General features: G+C 39.7%; 1 protein-coding gene across 6 annotated transcripts in view; it reads right to left on the bottom strand.

Moving 5' to 3' along the window:
* Positions 1 to 14,796, bottom strand: part of DOCK11 (dedicator of cytokinesis 11) — a 191,775-nt gene that overhangs the window by 105,695 nt on the left and 71,284 nt on the right. For all 6 annotated transcript variants that reach the window (XM_036443425.2, XM_036443426.2, XM_036443422.2 and 3 more), the window contains exons 11-14: positions 11,596 to 11,736; positions 10,220 to 10,432; positions 3,387 to 3,509; positions 1,897 to 1,979 (exon numbers count right to left, since the gene is read on the bottom strand). In XM_036443425.2, coding sequence (XP_036299318.1) covers positions 1,897 to 1,979; positions 3,387 to 3,509; positions 10,220 to 10,432; positions 11,596 to 11,736 — 560 coding nt within the window. The remainder of the gene's footprint in view (positions 1 to 1,896; positions 1,980 to 3,386; positions 3,510 to 10,219; positions 10,433 to 11,595; positions 11,737 to 14,796) is intronic.

Below are 14,796 nucleotides of genomic sequence, written 5' to 3' on the forward strand. Positions count from 1 at the left end.
CCAGGCCTGTAGAGTGAGTTCCTGCTACTGATGACAGCCAAAATAATTTAGGAAGGAAAAATGGAGTAATTCCTCATCAGAACTGGGGATCAAAGCTTCTAACTTTGAAGATTTTAAAATTAATTTTCCTATTGGCAAAACAGCATCAAGCAGCTACTGCTATGGCCTGAAGGGGGCGCAGTGTGCAATAGCGGTCTAGAGTAGGCTTTGAAGTCAGGAGCCATGGGTTCTGATCCCTGCTGACACAAACTTGGGCAGAAACTTTGTTTTACTTTTGTGCCTCAATTTCCTCATCTCTAAGGGGATAACAGTATCCACCTCTTAAGAACATGTAAACTAATTATTTAGACTGCCTTATACAGAGTTAGCACTCAATAGGTATAAATAATAACAGCAGCAACAGCAATTGACTTTTCAGGCTGGGGCATCACTAAGGATGCTTATATTAACAAAGTCATATGTCACCTTATATAATGCCTAACCATACCACTTTCCCCTACTCTTTGTCATTCACCTATCCTTGGCTATAATTTTTAATCATTCTGTAAAACAAGGACAATGTGCCTTTTCATCTACCAACATACAATGCATTTTGGGACCTTCCCCAAAAACGAAATGATTATAAATAGTGACAGAAGTGTTCATTAACTTAGAGTCTCCTACTCTTATGCTACTCCCAGCACACACAGAAAATAATTGATTGAATTATTCAGAATGTGGTGCCCTTTCCCCAGTTCTAGTGAGATGTTGTACAGGCTGTACCACAAACAAGCCAATGAACCTGCACTTCAAAGATGGAATAAGCAAGAAACACATTTTAAGTCACCAATGTATGTAGATTTCCAATATTTGGGTGGGGGGTGGCTCATGTATGTCTACCATAGGATGTGGTGTAGATCAGCGGTCGCCAACCTTTTGGACCTCACAGACTACCAGTGGTCTGTGGACCACCGGTTGGCGACTGCTGGTATAGATAACACATTTCCAAATAAATACACACACTACCTCTAAGGAGCTTACCGAATTAGTCATTAGAAAGAAAAAAATCTGTTAATTACAGACTTGCACTTAACAACTGCATTTTTTGCCTTCTCATTTTTGGTATGTTTTCTAGAATTATTTTATGCTAGTTTTTCAAAGCATAAACCCAGTCAACTCTTGAAATAGTGGGCATACTGTTCTTCATTTACGATAATTTCTGGTTTTCTGAAAAGAATTTCCATCACATAAGCAAGTTATCTCTGCTTTAAAGCACAATATAATTAAGTGGTGTCAGTGAGATCAGTAATCCAAGCCAAAGAAAATTTCCCTAAAGTGAGATATATGATAAAGGGTCTTTGATGTAAATCAAATTCTAAGACAAAGAACTCTTATATCCTGTTATGTACTGAATGTTTGTATCACACACACACACACCCCAAGTTCATACGTTGAAGCCTAATCCCAAAATGATTATATTAGGATGATTAGGTCCTAACGGTGGAACCCTCATGAATGAGATTAGTGACCCTGTAAGAACAGACCAGAGAGCTTGCCTGTCCCCTTTCTACACCATGAGGACACAAAGCAGTCAGCTGTCTCAAACCTGGAAGAGAGTCTCACCAGAACCTGATCATACTGGCATTCTGATCTTGACTTCCAGCCTCCAGACTTGTGAGAAATAAATGTTTGCTGTTTAAGGCATAAACCTTTTGCTTAAATATTTGTTGTTTAAGCAGGTAATTTGTTATAAGAACCCCAAGGGACTAGGACATATCTCAGGTGCCCCAAAGCATAACTGGCAAATTATAACTTGGTTTGTCAGAAACAAACTGCTGACTGCTTCTAGCAAAAACAACATCTTTCAAATTCACATATGAGTGTGATGAGAAGGGTCCGGATTACATATGTACACACCTGGCAGCCCAGGCAAAGGGCATTCTGTATTGTCCGAGGCGGCTGCACACTTGCTTGGCTGTCCTATGTACCTTCTGGGCCGTCTAAGGTCAGAAATAAGAAGATAGGCTCATATTTGTTCAAACCACCAGGGATTCCCCCCAAAATAATTTCCCCAACTTAATCTAATATAAAATACCAAAATTTAGAGGAAAAAAAATATTCAAACAGCCACAAATAAAACACAACACACATCGGCTACACACTTTCCAAGACCAAAGCTGTATTTCTTAAAGGTTTTGTGTTTTTCCATTGACAGAGCCTTCATCAAGATATCATTTAAGCAGTTTAAATGTATATTTCTTTTCACACATGAGCAGAGAGACACTGGACATTCTTGGAAGAAGTGGACATAGTTGACCTTTTTACTCCCAAGCTAAAAGGCAAGTGACCGAGAGTCAATACAATTTGTTTTGCATGGGCAGGAGCCACTATATGCAGCGGCACCGGGAGATAACAAAGGATATTATCTGCCTATAGAATATCTGCCTGTGAAATGCTGGCTGCATACTTATCATCAGGGATAGAGATGCTAGAAGCTTTTATCTATATCGAGACCTTTTTTCCTTCACAACTTAGCCAAATGTGTCCTCAGCATCTTCCACTTCATAAACACTGTTCAAATGCGCAAGTAAATGCCACGTAGAACAGATGAACTCTTCATAAATACTCAGTAGCTGGAGAGCTGCTAATGAACTGTGCCACAAATACATTCCCTCTCTGGGCGTCAGTTTTCTCATTTACAAAATGAGAAAAGAGGATTCGATCAATAATTTCCCTAAGTTTAGATGTCAGGGTCCAGAAATATGGGTGATTATATGGGTTACTGACTTTCAATGTTGCCATTTAAATACTACAAGACATAGTAAAAACCCCTACCATTTAATGCACCAACATTTCATGAAGGATAGATAGGAGGAATGATTACAAAATGGCAAGGGCAAAAATCTCTGAATAAAAAAGCCCTTTGAATTGAATACATTGAGCTTCATGACCCACTCACTATCTCATCTTTCTTTTCTCACTTCATCTTCATACAGGAGTAAATTTGAGTACAGATTGGCTTTTGGAAACTATAGAACTGGATCAACTTTACCATTCCACCTCTGATATTCTAGGGCTGGGTGTAAAAAAAAAAATTAAAAAGTGGCTATTGCCAAGGATATAGTGTCAATGAACAGATGTTGCTGAAAAACCTTTAGCTCTTATTTTGATAAGGCAGCAGAAATCAGATTGTCATGTAAACAGAACATAAATATTAAGGGGAAAAAAGTCATGTTCAAGCTTTAGCATGCATAGTCACATAGCCAGGATGCAATATTTTCATATTAAACTACATGCTGAGTGTAAGCTAGTGGGGTGTCATTGAAAATCCCATTTACCAATAGAATGTCAGTAAAAGGCAAGTTCTACATGAAGCCGAAATGTTCACAGATGACCTTTATAAATACCTTTGCTGGGTCTGAATTTTTTATGTAAGGCTCTGCACAGTGTGCTATGTTGCCCTGGAGCACCTTCTCAATTCGAGCAACCAGAAGAATTTCAGGATGTGGAATCGTCACTGAGAAAATTCCCTAGGGAAAAAAATTATGTCCATTAAGACTTTTTTTTATGTCATCACTTACATACAATTGTTAAGGATTTCTTATAGTGTGTTTAGTATAGGATGTTGGTAGTCAACATAGACTCATGTCTGGCACTATGGCAATAGATAACAGTTCCTTTCAAACCATTTCCAACTCCCAATGTTCCTTCCAAATGGATTTCCTATTTTGTCACCAATTTCACATCTATTAGTCTCAAAAGTGCAGGTGGTCATGCTTGCTTGCTGCTTAGCCTGTGTTTAGCTGTTTGCAAGGTGCATTGTTGGATCTCATTAATACAATGTGTGCTGTTTGGCTTAATTGGTGTATGCTAAAATACTGTGCATTTCTCAAATGAAACTGGGCATTTTTTATTTTTTGTTAATCTTCACCCAAGGATATTTTTCCATTGATTTTGAGAGAGAGTAGAAGGGAGAGGGACAGAGAGAGAGAGAAACATCAATGTGAGAGAGACACATATATCGATTGCCTCCCACACACGCCCCGATAAGAGCATGTGCCCAGAACAGGGCCAGGGATCCAACCTACAACCAAGGTACGTGCTCGCGACAGGAATCAAACCTGGAGCCCTTCAGTCCTCAGGCCAGTGTTCTATCCACTGAGCTAGGACTGGATAAGCATTTTTAAATGTGTTGCATGTGACTCCAGAGTAATTCAGTCACAAGTAATGCTGACTGCAGCTAAGAGGAAGAAAATAGACGGTACTGGTCTGTGTAACAGTTTTCAAACTGCATAACGTAAAAACTAAATCATCCTATAGAAAGAATCCCTGTGTGACAGGTAAAGAGCTTTGGGGCTTTCAATATAAAGGTAAGGGACATAGGATCCAAACTACATTTTGTTCCTATGCGCTTTACTTAAGGGTACTAAGGTAGACGCAACCAAAGATACAGAGGTTTTCTCTGGGTGCATGTGGAACAACCATATACCCTGTCCAGCTCAGCTCTTTCAAAATATAATGCCTTCCAAACAGCCTGTTAGTTGATTATGTCTGCTGTTTAAAGGAGCATCACACCAAGGAATTCAAATGGAAAAATCCACTATTGGGACTCTTATCAAGTTTTGTTTTTCTACTTGGTATATTACCAGCTGTGTTAAGATAATGCTTTCCAGTTTTCAAAGCATTTCAGACACATTATTTCATTTGTGCCAGATAGAACCCTCTGAGGTAGACAGAGCAGAAGAGAAAAATGAGTGCAAGGTGTTATGTAATTCCTTCCATAGTCCAAAAGCTTGTAAGGAGCCCAGGTTAACAGCTGATACAGTTTTGAATTCCTAAGAAACAAGCATGGAATGAAGTGGTTAAAAACTGTTTGGTAGCTAGGATTTGGAAACAGCCTAGGTGCCCGTCAGCAGATGATTGGATCAAAAAACTATGGTACATTTACAATGGAATACTATGCTGCCATAAAAAAGAAGGAACTCTTACCATTTGCAGCAACCTGGATGGAATTGGAGAACATTATGCTGAGTAAAATAAGCCAGTCAATGAAAGAGAAACACCACATGACCTCACTCATTTATGGATTATAAAGAACATTATAAACTGATGAACAAAAAGATAGATACAGAGATAGTAAAGCAACAAACAGACTGTCAAATTACAGCGGGGAGGATAGGGAGATATGGGGGAGATAAGAGATCAACCGAAGGACTTGTATGCATGCATATAAGCACAACCAATGGACGAAAAACTCGGGGGGGGGGGCATGTACGCGCATGGGGGAGGTGCAATGGAAAGATATGTACACATATAATACCTTAATTAAAAAAAACTGTTTGGAAGCACAATTTCCTGGTCTCGAATTCTGGCTCCACCATTTACGGGGCTTAGGCAAGTCAGATCCTCTCTACGTCCCTGGTTCCTCGTCTATGAAATGGGGATGGTGATAGTACTAGCTACTGAGACTCCTATGGATTAAATTAAGTCATGCACATTGATACCTGGTTATTACTAGAGTGGCCCAAAGTATCGCAAGATCACAGAACTGGATTTCCACTACTGCCAGGAACACGCTGCTCGAGCTGTGGGATGCGGCTGGCAGACTGCCTCAAGTGTAATTTCATTCGTACTGATTGTCATGTAACTGTGCTAGATAGTTTTCATGCATTATCTCAGTCTTCATAAAAACCCTCAAAGAAGGCACTACGATGTATATAGTTTTTAAAATATATTTTATTGAATTAAGAAAGGAAAGGAGAGAGATAGAAACATCAATGATGAGCGAGTCATTGATTGGCTGCCTCCCGTATACCTCCTATTGAGGACAGAGCTTGCAACCTGGGCATGTGCCCTGACCTGAAATCGAACTGTGACCTCCTGGTTCATAGGTCAACACTCAACCACTGAGCCACACTGGCTGGACGATAATACATATTTTAAAGATTAAGAAATTGAGGCTTAGAGAGGTTTATGTAGCAAGTAAGTGAGCAAAAAAGACTGTGGCCAGGGCTTTCAGACTATACAGCCCATGCTATACTGCCTCTCAACCTCAGGGCCCCTGCAGCCAACATCTCATGCAATGAGGCTGGATGAGAATAGAATACTGAATACTGCTGTAGCTAACGTCCACTGAGTACCTTTATTCCCATTCCATGTACTCTCAGCATTTCCCCACATTGACTATGCCAGTTAGGAGTATTATGATCTGAAACAACTTAACAATTGATAAGAACAAGCTGTTTTTACTCATTTATCTGTGATTACTATTACTGCTGCCCCTACTAGCAGCCACACAGAACTGAGCAAACATGGTGGGCCTGGTCCAGTGGTGAGTGATCTCCAGGATGGCATGCCTTGTCTGATCCTCTCAGCAGCCCTGGGATGCAGGTACTAAAGTAACCTGCAGTTTACAGATGAGGATGCTGAGGCACAAAGATGCTCAATTTTAAAAATATTTTTATTGATTTTTTTACAGAGAGGAAAGGAGAGGGATAGAGAGTTAGAAACATCGATCAGCTGCCTCTTGCACACTCCCTACTGGGGATGTGCCCGCAACCAAGGTACATGCCCCTGACCAGAATCGAACCTGGGACCCTTCAGTCCGCAGGCCAATGCTCTACCCCACATGTATCAAACACAAGGCCCGCGGGCCAAATCAGTCCCGCCAGGCCTTGCAATGTGGCCCGCACCGCGCTGTCATCACTGCACTCCGCTGCGTTTCCATCACAATGACAGTTTATGACTGTTCAGTAAACCATTCGGCCCGCGATTTAGGCTGGATTTTAGATTTTGGCCCCTTCTCTGATTGAGTTCGACACCCCTACTCTACCCACTGAGCCAAACAGGTCAGGGCAAGATGCTCAATTTTTAACTGACCAGGGATTCCAGTACAGGGGGATATTCTCTGGAGCTGTTCTGCCTTTGGTCCAATTAGCTTCTAGCCTTGCCATCCCCAAAACACAGAAGGAGAGCCAGAGAGAGTCCAGGAAGCCCACACATGGGCTGGGAGTCTGCCCTTTTGGACAAGGCCTCTGGTACAGCCCTCCTTTCCCACTAAGGAGGAATAAACTGCACCCCCCCCCAAACACAGGGTGACTGTTACTCATTTCAATGTTCCCTCCCTCAAAAAAATAAGGCAGGTCCCCGAGACCCCTGCACTTACATAGCCCCCTGAGGCATGGCAAGACATGCAGTGGGAGGGGGGGGTAGCTCTGTACCCTTTCACCAATCCAACAGCTGCTACCTTCTAGTAGGGAACCTAGAGCCACAGGGAGGCAACCCGCAAGAGTCAGCAGCTCCCCCACAACCCTGACTCAACCTTGGGGGACATGGAGCAGTGAGCTCTACCAGGTTATCTGGGAACAAACTGCCAGGAGGCTAAGAGTAAAGTGACTGCTCACAGTGGCTGTTTGGTGTCAGGGAAGCAAAACTACTGGATGGAGCCAACTTCCTCCATTTCCTGTGGTCACCCCGTGGCTCCTCAGAAAGCCACTGGAGGGCAAGACTAATGAGCAGGTGGGGAGAGCCTAGAATGGTCCCAAAACACTCAATATCCACCAAACCCTGGAAGCTGCCTGTCCCTATAGATCAGTGGTTCTCAACCTTTCTAATGCCATGACCCTTTAATACAGTTCCTCGCATTATGGTGACCCCAACCATAAAAATATTTTCGTTGCTACTTCATAACTGTGATTTTGCTACTGTTAATGAATCGTAATGTAAATATCTGTGTTTTCCAATGGTCTTAGGTGACCCTGCTAGCAATTCATGACCCACAGGTTGAGAAATGCTAGCAGGGCCACCTAAGACCATTGAAAAACACAGATATTTACATTACAATTCATAACAGTAGCAAAATTACAGATATGAAGTAGCAACGAAAATAATTTTATGGTTGGGGGTCGCCACAACATGAGGAAATGATTAAAGGGTCAACAGCATTAGAAAGGTTAAGAAGCACTGCTCTAGGGTTACATGAGAGCAGTACAGTACAGGGGTAAAAACATGGGCTTTTTAGGGAGCCTTCTAGACCTAGGTTCATGTCCTCTTTCTCATCTATTAGCTCTGTGACCTTGGGCAAGCCACTTGACTCTTCTGTGGTCAGTTTCCTCATTTACAAAACGGGGATAGTAATAGTATCTAGCTACTTTACTGGGGTGTTGTGAGAATTAAATGACTTCATACAGATAAATGCCTAGCGAAATATATCAGCAATAATAAGTGCTTGAATAGTTGTTATTGCTGGAAAGTGGTTGAGCTGAGGTCTGCTAACACTAAGTCTCTCTCACATAGTACTGTTTCCTCATCCTAAATGGGAAGAAGTTAAGAAAAAGACTTATTCCAAATAAAATGTTCAACTCTTTGAAGTAAATGACCATTTCCTGGTGCCTTCAGCTGATTTGAAAGAGGGTTCAAAATGATAAGGCCCTTTGAGGCCACTGCCCATCATTCTTACCTGCCCAGCTCTCCTCTATTCCTTTGAGGCCTCTTTCGAGCCCCACATCTTCTGTGGAGTCGTCTAAGTGAACACCTGACCACTGATCCCTCCTCACATTCTAAACTCTTCTACTACCATTATGCTATATACTTCAGCACTGAATTGCACCCTGCCTAACATTGTTGAGGTCTTTCACACAGGCCTAGGTTCAAATCCTGATGATAACACTACTGGCTCTCTAATGGTGGGCAGCTTACTTAACCCCCCTGAACTGCAGTTCCCTCATTTGCAAAACAGCAAAACACTCTATTTCAGGAGAGTGTGATGATTCCATGAGACACCAGTGGAAAATTCTGGCACACAGGAGATATTCAAAACATGCTGGTTTTCTTCCTGACTTAGATTACAAGTGGGATGACACCCAGAAGCACAATTTAAACTTCTCGCATTGAACATACAACTAAGTACATTGAAGTAATACAGTAAACACATTGTTGGCTTAAAAGGACTTATTTGATATCATGTGGGGAATTTTAAACATACAATTCAATAGCAAATTCTCAAATATTTATCCCACTGACCCTGCTGAATCTCTCTTTTAGAAGCACAGGCCATTTTGTGGAATGTACACATATAAGACAGCTATAGTCTGAGTAACAAACGAAGGGGCCATAAGGGAACAAGGGGCAATGGACAATGCAGGAAAAAGCTACAAAGATCTGTAGCCCAAAGAGGGTAGTAACATCACATGTAAAGTCTTCCCCTGCCATTTAGCAGTCTACCATATTAGCCTTTAAGAATGTGACTATCTAGAAATTTGATAAAGAATGATAACCATGTTGAATGAATACAGTAGGTACAAAACAGCATGAATATGATACACAACATGTATAGTCTTATACAAACTGTATGTGTTTACATATACACACAATAGAGCTGTCCAGAAAAATATTTGCCAAAATATTAATAACTACCATCTATGGCTGGTGATTTTTACTTTCTTCTTTATACTTTTTGTATTGTTTGAATTTTCTATATGATAATGTGTTTATAATCAGAAAATAAGAACATTTTTATTTTGGGAAAAAATAAATCTCCTTACAATGTGAGCTGCTTTGTTCTTCCTACTCTAATTCTTTGCCTCACTCTATAGTTTCCTTTCAGTTGCAAAAGTCCAGGAGGCAATTAGTTCTGCTCTGCCTAAACTCTTATAGCTGCCACTCTGGTCAGAGGTCAAATGCCAGGGAACTGTTAGGCTCTTTCTAAAGGAGATTCTTTGCACAGACAGGACAGAAGAGAGTAGCATTACAGCAGTAACACAGCAGTTCCCTCCCATTGCTTTTCAACCAGAACTCCTTGTATAAAGAGCCTTTACGCTCCATTAAAACTATATACTCATAATGGAAATAGGAATTAGAGATGGGAGGTCAATGTAAGGTCACTGTTTCTTCAAAGAAACAAGGCTCTAAGGCACCTATTGCCTTGCTCAGAAGTATGTGCATGGGTATACATGTGTGCATGCATACATGTATGTATGTCTCTGTGTCTCTGTGTGTGTATCTATGTGATCTTAAGTCAATGTCACAAAACACTTTTGAGACTCACATCATAATCCCAATTAAAATGTTACTTCGCAAGTATATTACTAGCATACTTATTTTCTGTTTTTTCTTTAATTTCAGTCACTAGAAAAACACCTATACACAGACCTTACAAGATATAAAAGTCCATAACATTGTCCTTAACCATGAAATAACCCAAGGATGTTTCTGTTTCTTATTCTAAAAGATCATTGTTTACCTGCTTTACATAGCGTAACTGAGACTCAGCAATTCCATGAATGAAAGACTCCGGTGAAGAGCTTTTTGCATTTCCATCACTGGCTAGTTGGGTTGAAGTACTCCACAGCATTTCACGAACAGAAGGGGGATTCAAATCTATGTGGAAGTCAGCTGAAATCTTACAATTGTTCCTCACATCAAATAAGGCAAGATTGATAAAAAAGGGTTCAACCTGGGAATGAAGACAATTCCAATTTTAAACTAAAATGGCTTTTTTAGGTGGAGTGTGTGAAGGGACACAAATTACAAAAATTTTTATTCCTCAAGTTTCTGTGATTACACTTTCTGAGTTCAGCATTTAGCTAAAATTGCATTAAAGCTCATTTGCACATAAGAAAGAATATTCTAAATAATAGGCCTACAAATTTTGACTTTTGTCAGGTATAAATAATTTCACCAGTTATAATTTTTCAATTGATGAGTAGAAATCAGAAGTCAAATTTAAAGCACACCAACTGTTCTACAAATAAAATTTAATTTTCTATAGGTTTATTGAAGTTGCCCCAAAATAATGCCAATATTATAGAATCAAAATAAATCATCCCTTTTGTTATGTTACAGCTTACTGGATTTACATTTCATAGGAGCTAATAACAGTCAACATCAAATTCTTGACAAAAGCTTTGTTGCCCCATCAGCAGTTTTGGAAAACATGATTCCTCTCTACAGATGGCATTTGAAAGCTGGTCACAAAGAGAAATTTCATGCCAGATGGCAAAAAGATTAACCCTTTACACACAGAAAGTCTGCTAGTGAGTTTCAGCTACATTGTAAGAGAGAATAAATAATTGTGGATATTTTTCAAAGATAACACTAGAATAAAAAATCAAGCTGGAAATATTATATTTATAGTTTCAAGAATTTCTGAGCAACTCAAATGATCCGTAATAGCTAATAATTAGAATTTTCTGTGCAGAACAAAATTAATTCACTCTGAGAACAGTGAATGAGGCTGACTGCACAACATCTGGACCCCTGCATGGCTTTCGTGTTCATTACTCATGGCTATGAGACAATTTCACAAAAGTCACATTCTCTAGTAGAATTTACAAATTTGAGGGTTTACCAGGTTCTGGGGATGTGTCTCTCTTGAATGTCAGGAGCCTATAATATTTGCTTTTTGAATAGGAAAATTTTTCACAAATCTTTCAAGATGAAGATATATTCACATTTTGGCAAAAGAAAGACATAGTATATAAAATTCTTCCATGCCAAATGTATCAAAACATGTAGCAATAAGATTTTCATTCAGTAAATTAGTTCTCAGTTATAAAAAATTAAAATGTTTTCTTAATGCACTGGTTTAGGGGAAACAGAAGGAAAAGTCATACATACATTTGTGGGCGGTCCTTTTACATTGTCTCCAACTTGACCCAAGATGTTAAAAGTTAAATCATGGCAATTCACCAGGAAACGTTTATTATACTTTTCTTCAAATGGCTTTATATCAGGTTCAATTCCTGAAAAGTCCAATCTCTACAAAATAGATAATATGAATTATTTCCAAAAGAAAATCGGATTCATATTAGTATTGATGCATGAGTAAAAATTGCAGTACCCAACAGTTCTCTGTCCATTCTTCATTTGAGTCCTTTTTATTTTTTCATTCAACAGCTTTTGTAAAGCTCTTTGACTAAGGTTTAAATACCATTAAAGAAATTTTGGAGGGAGATGAGACTATAGACTCTGATCTAAGACAAAGAAAAAGTCACAGTGTACTCTGACCTACAAAGCCCTATACATCATGGCTTCCTACCTACCCCCACTCCTCTGACCTGATTCCCTACCACCCTTGCCTTTTCCTCTACCCTCTCTGTACCAGTCACACAGGCACCTTAGTTGTTTCACTAGCACAAGTATACTCCCACCCAGGACCTTTGCACTTGCTATTCTGTCAGGAACCCTCTTTCCCCAGACAGACAGATGGCTTACTCTATTTCATTCAACTGACACTTCCAGAAATCTCCCTTAACTCTCTATAAAAACTGCACATACTCTAAGAGTCTACTCTCCTTTCCTTGATTTATCTTTCCAACATTTTTTTAAATATTTACTCAGGTGTTCACTGTCTGTTTTCTCCACAAAATATATGTTTTGAGAACGGTAGGAGCTTTGATTCTTTTATGAGCTGTACAGGAGGCAAAATTGACATGAATGGACATGGGAGGAATCAAGAATTATACAATGGTCTCTACCCTGGAAGGTTTAATGGACTGTGATGTTATGAACTTAACTGTGAAATAAAGATGGGAGGAGAATGAGTACAGATGACTTCAGTTTGGGATGTGTTGAGTTTGAGGTGATGTAAGTGGTTGGAAAAACAGGAGAGGTCTGGGCTGGAGATCTGGATTTGGGAGTCAGTGGCAACCAGATTGAGAAGGAGGATAAAATGGGAATGCAGACTGGTGCAACCACTGTGGAGAACAGTTTGGAGTTTCCTCAAAAAACTGAAAATGGAACTCCCATTTGACCCAGTAATCCCACTCCTAGGAATATATCCCAAGAAACTAGAAACACCAATCCGAAAGGATATATGCATCCCTATGTTCATAGCAGCACAATCTACAATAGCTAAACTTTGGAAACAGCCTAGGTGCCTGTCAGCAGATGATTGGATCAAAAAACTATGGTACATCTACACAATGGAATACTATGCTGCCATAAAAAAGAAGGAATTCTCATCATTTGCAGCAACCTGGATGGAATTGGAGAACATCATGCTGAGTGAAATAAGCCAGTCAATTAAAGAGAAACACCACATGACCTCACTCATTTATGGATTATAAAGAACATTATAAACTGATGAACCAAAAGATAGATATAGAGACAGTAAAGCAGACTGTCAAATTACAGCAGGGAGGGTAGGGAGATCTGGGGGAGATAATAGATCAACCGAAGGACTTGTATACATGCATATTAGTACAACCAATGGACACAAAACTCTGGGGAGGGAGGGTGTTTATGGGAGGGGGGGGCAATGTTAAAATATGTACACAGATAATAATTTAATAAAAAAATATTTAAAAAATAAAAAATAAAATAAAATAAAACAGAAGGAGGAAAAAGCTGGAACCCTAGTAACCACTGCCCTTTAAATCGGGGGTGGTGAACATCCTGCATGAAACCATTTGGTCTAGTCCTGCCAAAGCATTAGAGGTGATTTAATTAAGTATTTGACCAAACATAGCAGGCTAATTTTTAAACTGATAATTTTGTATGATGCTAGAATGATGTTATAAATATCCAAATTGCCCTTGGCAGGAAAAAGGTTCCCTACCCCTGGTTTAAAAGATAAACAGAGGGAGAGGCATCTGCTTAGGAAACTGATAAACACTGAGCTTAGCTTCTAACAGTGCTGGGGATGTACCCTGGCTGCCACAGAAATATACATATATTTCATTTTTGATATTATGATTTTTTTAAGTTTCAAACCAAGATATTTAGAGTCAAGGAATTTCTCTGAGCAGGGGAGGAATCTGTCTCTCCCCAAACACACTCACAGAGCCTCCTTCTCAGCTCACAGAGCTAAGGCAACCTAAGTCCGTCTGCTCATTATGAATGTCTAAACAGACTTATATTCTGTTCACAAGTGGGAGGAAAAGTATAGATTGTGGGACAACTTACTATACTTTCAATTAAGACAAGATATATGGTAGGCGGGAAATGAATGGGTGAATCTAGGCAGAAATTACTGCCAATATGGAAAACTCAAGCCAAGAAACACAAGAATTTTTTTCAATTGCATAAGTAATTCAAGCCAAAACAGGTTTTGTGCATGAACAATCTTGGATAATTGTAGCCATTCTGACCCAGTTTGTATCAGGGTTAAAATCCTCCTTAAAAGAGCCTAAAATATAATATGCATACCTAAAAACACAATCTCTCCGCACCCCACCCCCGAGTCTATTTATCTACAAAAACAATACAAATATGTGTGTGGGCTTAGACAGCTCCCCCTTGAACACTTATCTATCTGTGGAGCAAGAGGAGGCAAGTCATTGCCATGATCAATTCTAATTTCCACCCATTTATCTGTTCTCCTTTCTATCTCAGACAGTGGAATGTGAGGAGAAACTGGACTAAATCACTAAATACCAGCCCCAAATCCTTTCCCTTCTCAGGTCTGTGAGTGCAAATAGTGGGACATATGACCTTCCCCAGTAGTTCAAAGTTGGAGCCATTCATTTCTGTGGGTCAGCATTGCTTTATTCTAAGTCCATGACAGAAAGCATATCTGTAAACACTGAACTGTGGCCAAAAGAGAAGGCTGATGTTATAGGATGGCACTGCGCCTAATAATACTCAACACAAACCACATGGATTTGTCTGTAGTGAGCCTGCCTTCCATAATCAACACTAAATGCAATCTTTTGTCCTTAAAGTTTCATCACAACTGTGAATTTTCCTCTCACTTGTAGCTCACTGATAAGCAATTCAAACATAAAATCAGTTTAGTTCCATGACCATAAAAACACTACACTACATTCATTTTTTACGGATGCTGAATTGAGTTTCAACCACAGTCAATTGGCTTCT

This window comes from Pipistrellus kuhlii, unplaced genomic scaffold (genome assembly GCF_014108245.1).
Source record: "Pipistrellus kuhlii isolate mPipKuh1 unplaced genomic scaffold, mPipKuh1.p scaffold_m20_p_19, whole genome shotgun sequence".
NCBI classification, from domain to species: Eukaryota; Metazoa; Chordata; class Mammalia; order Chiroptera; family Vespertilionidae; genus Pipistrellus; species Pipistrellus kuhlii.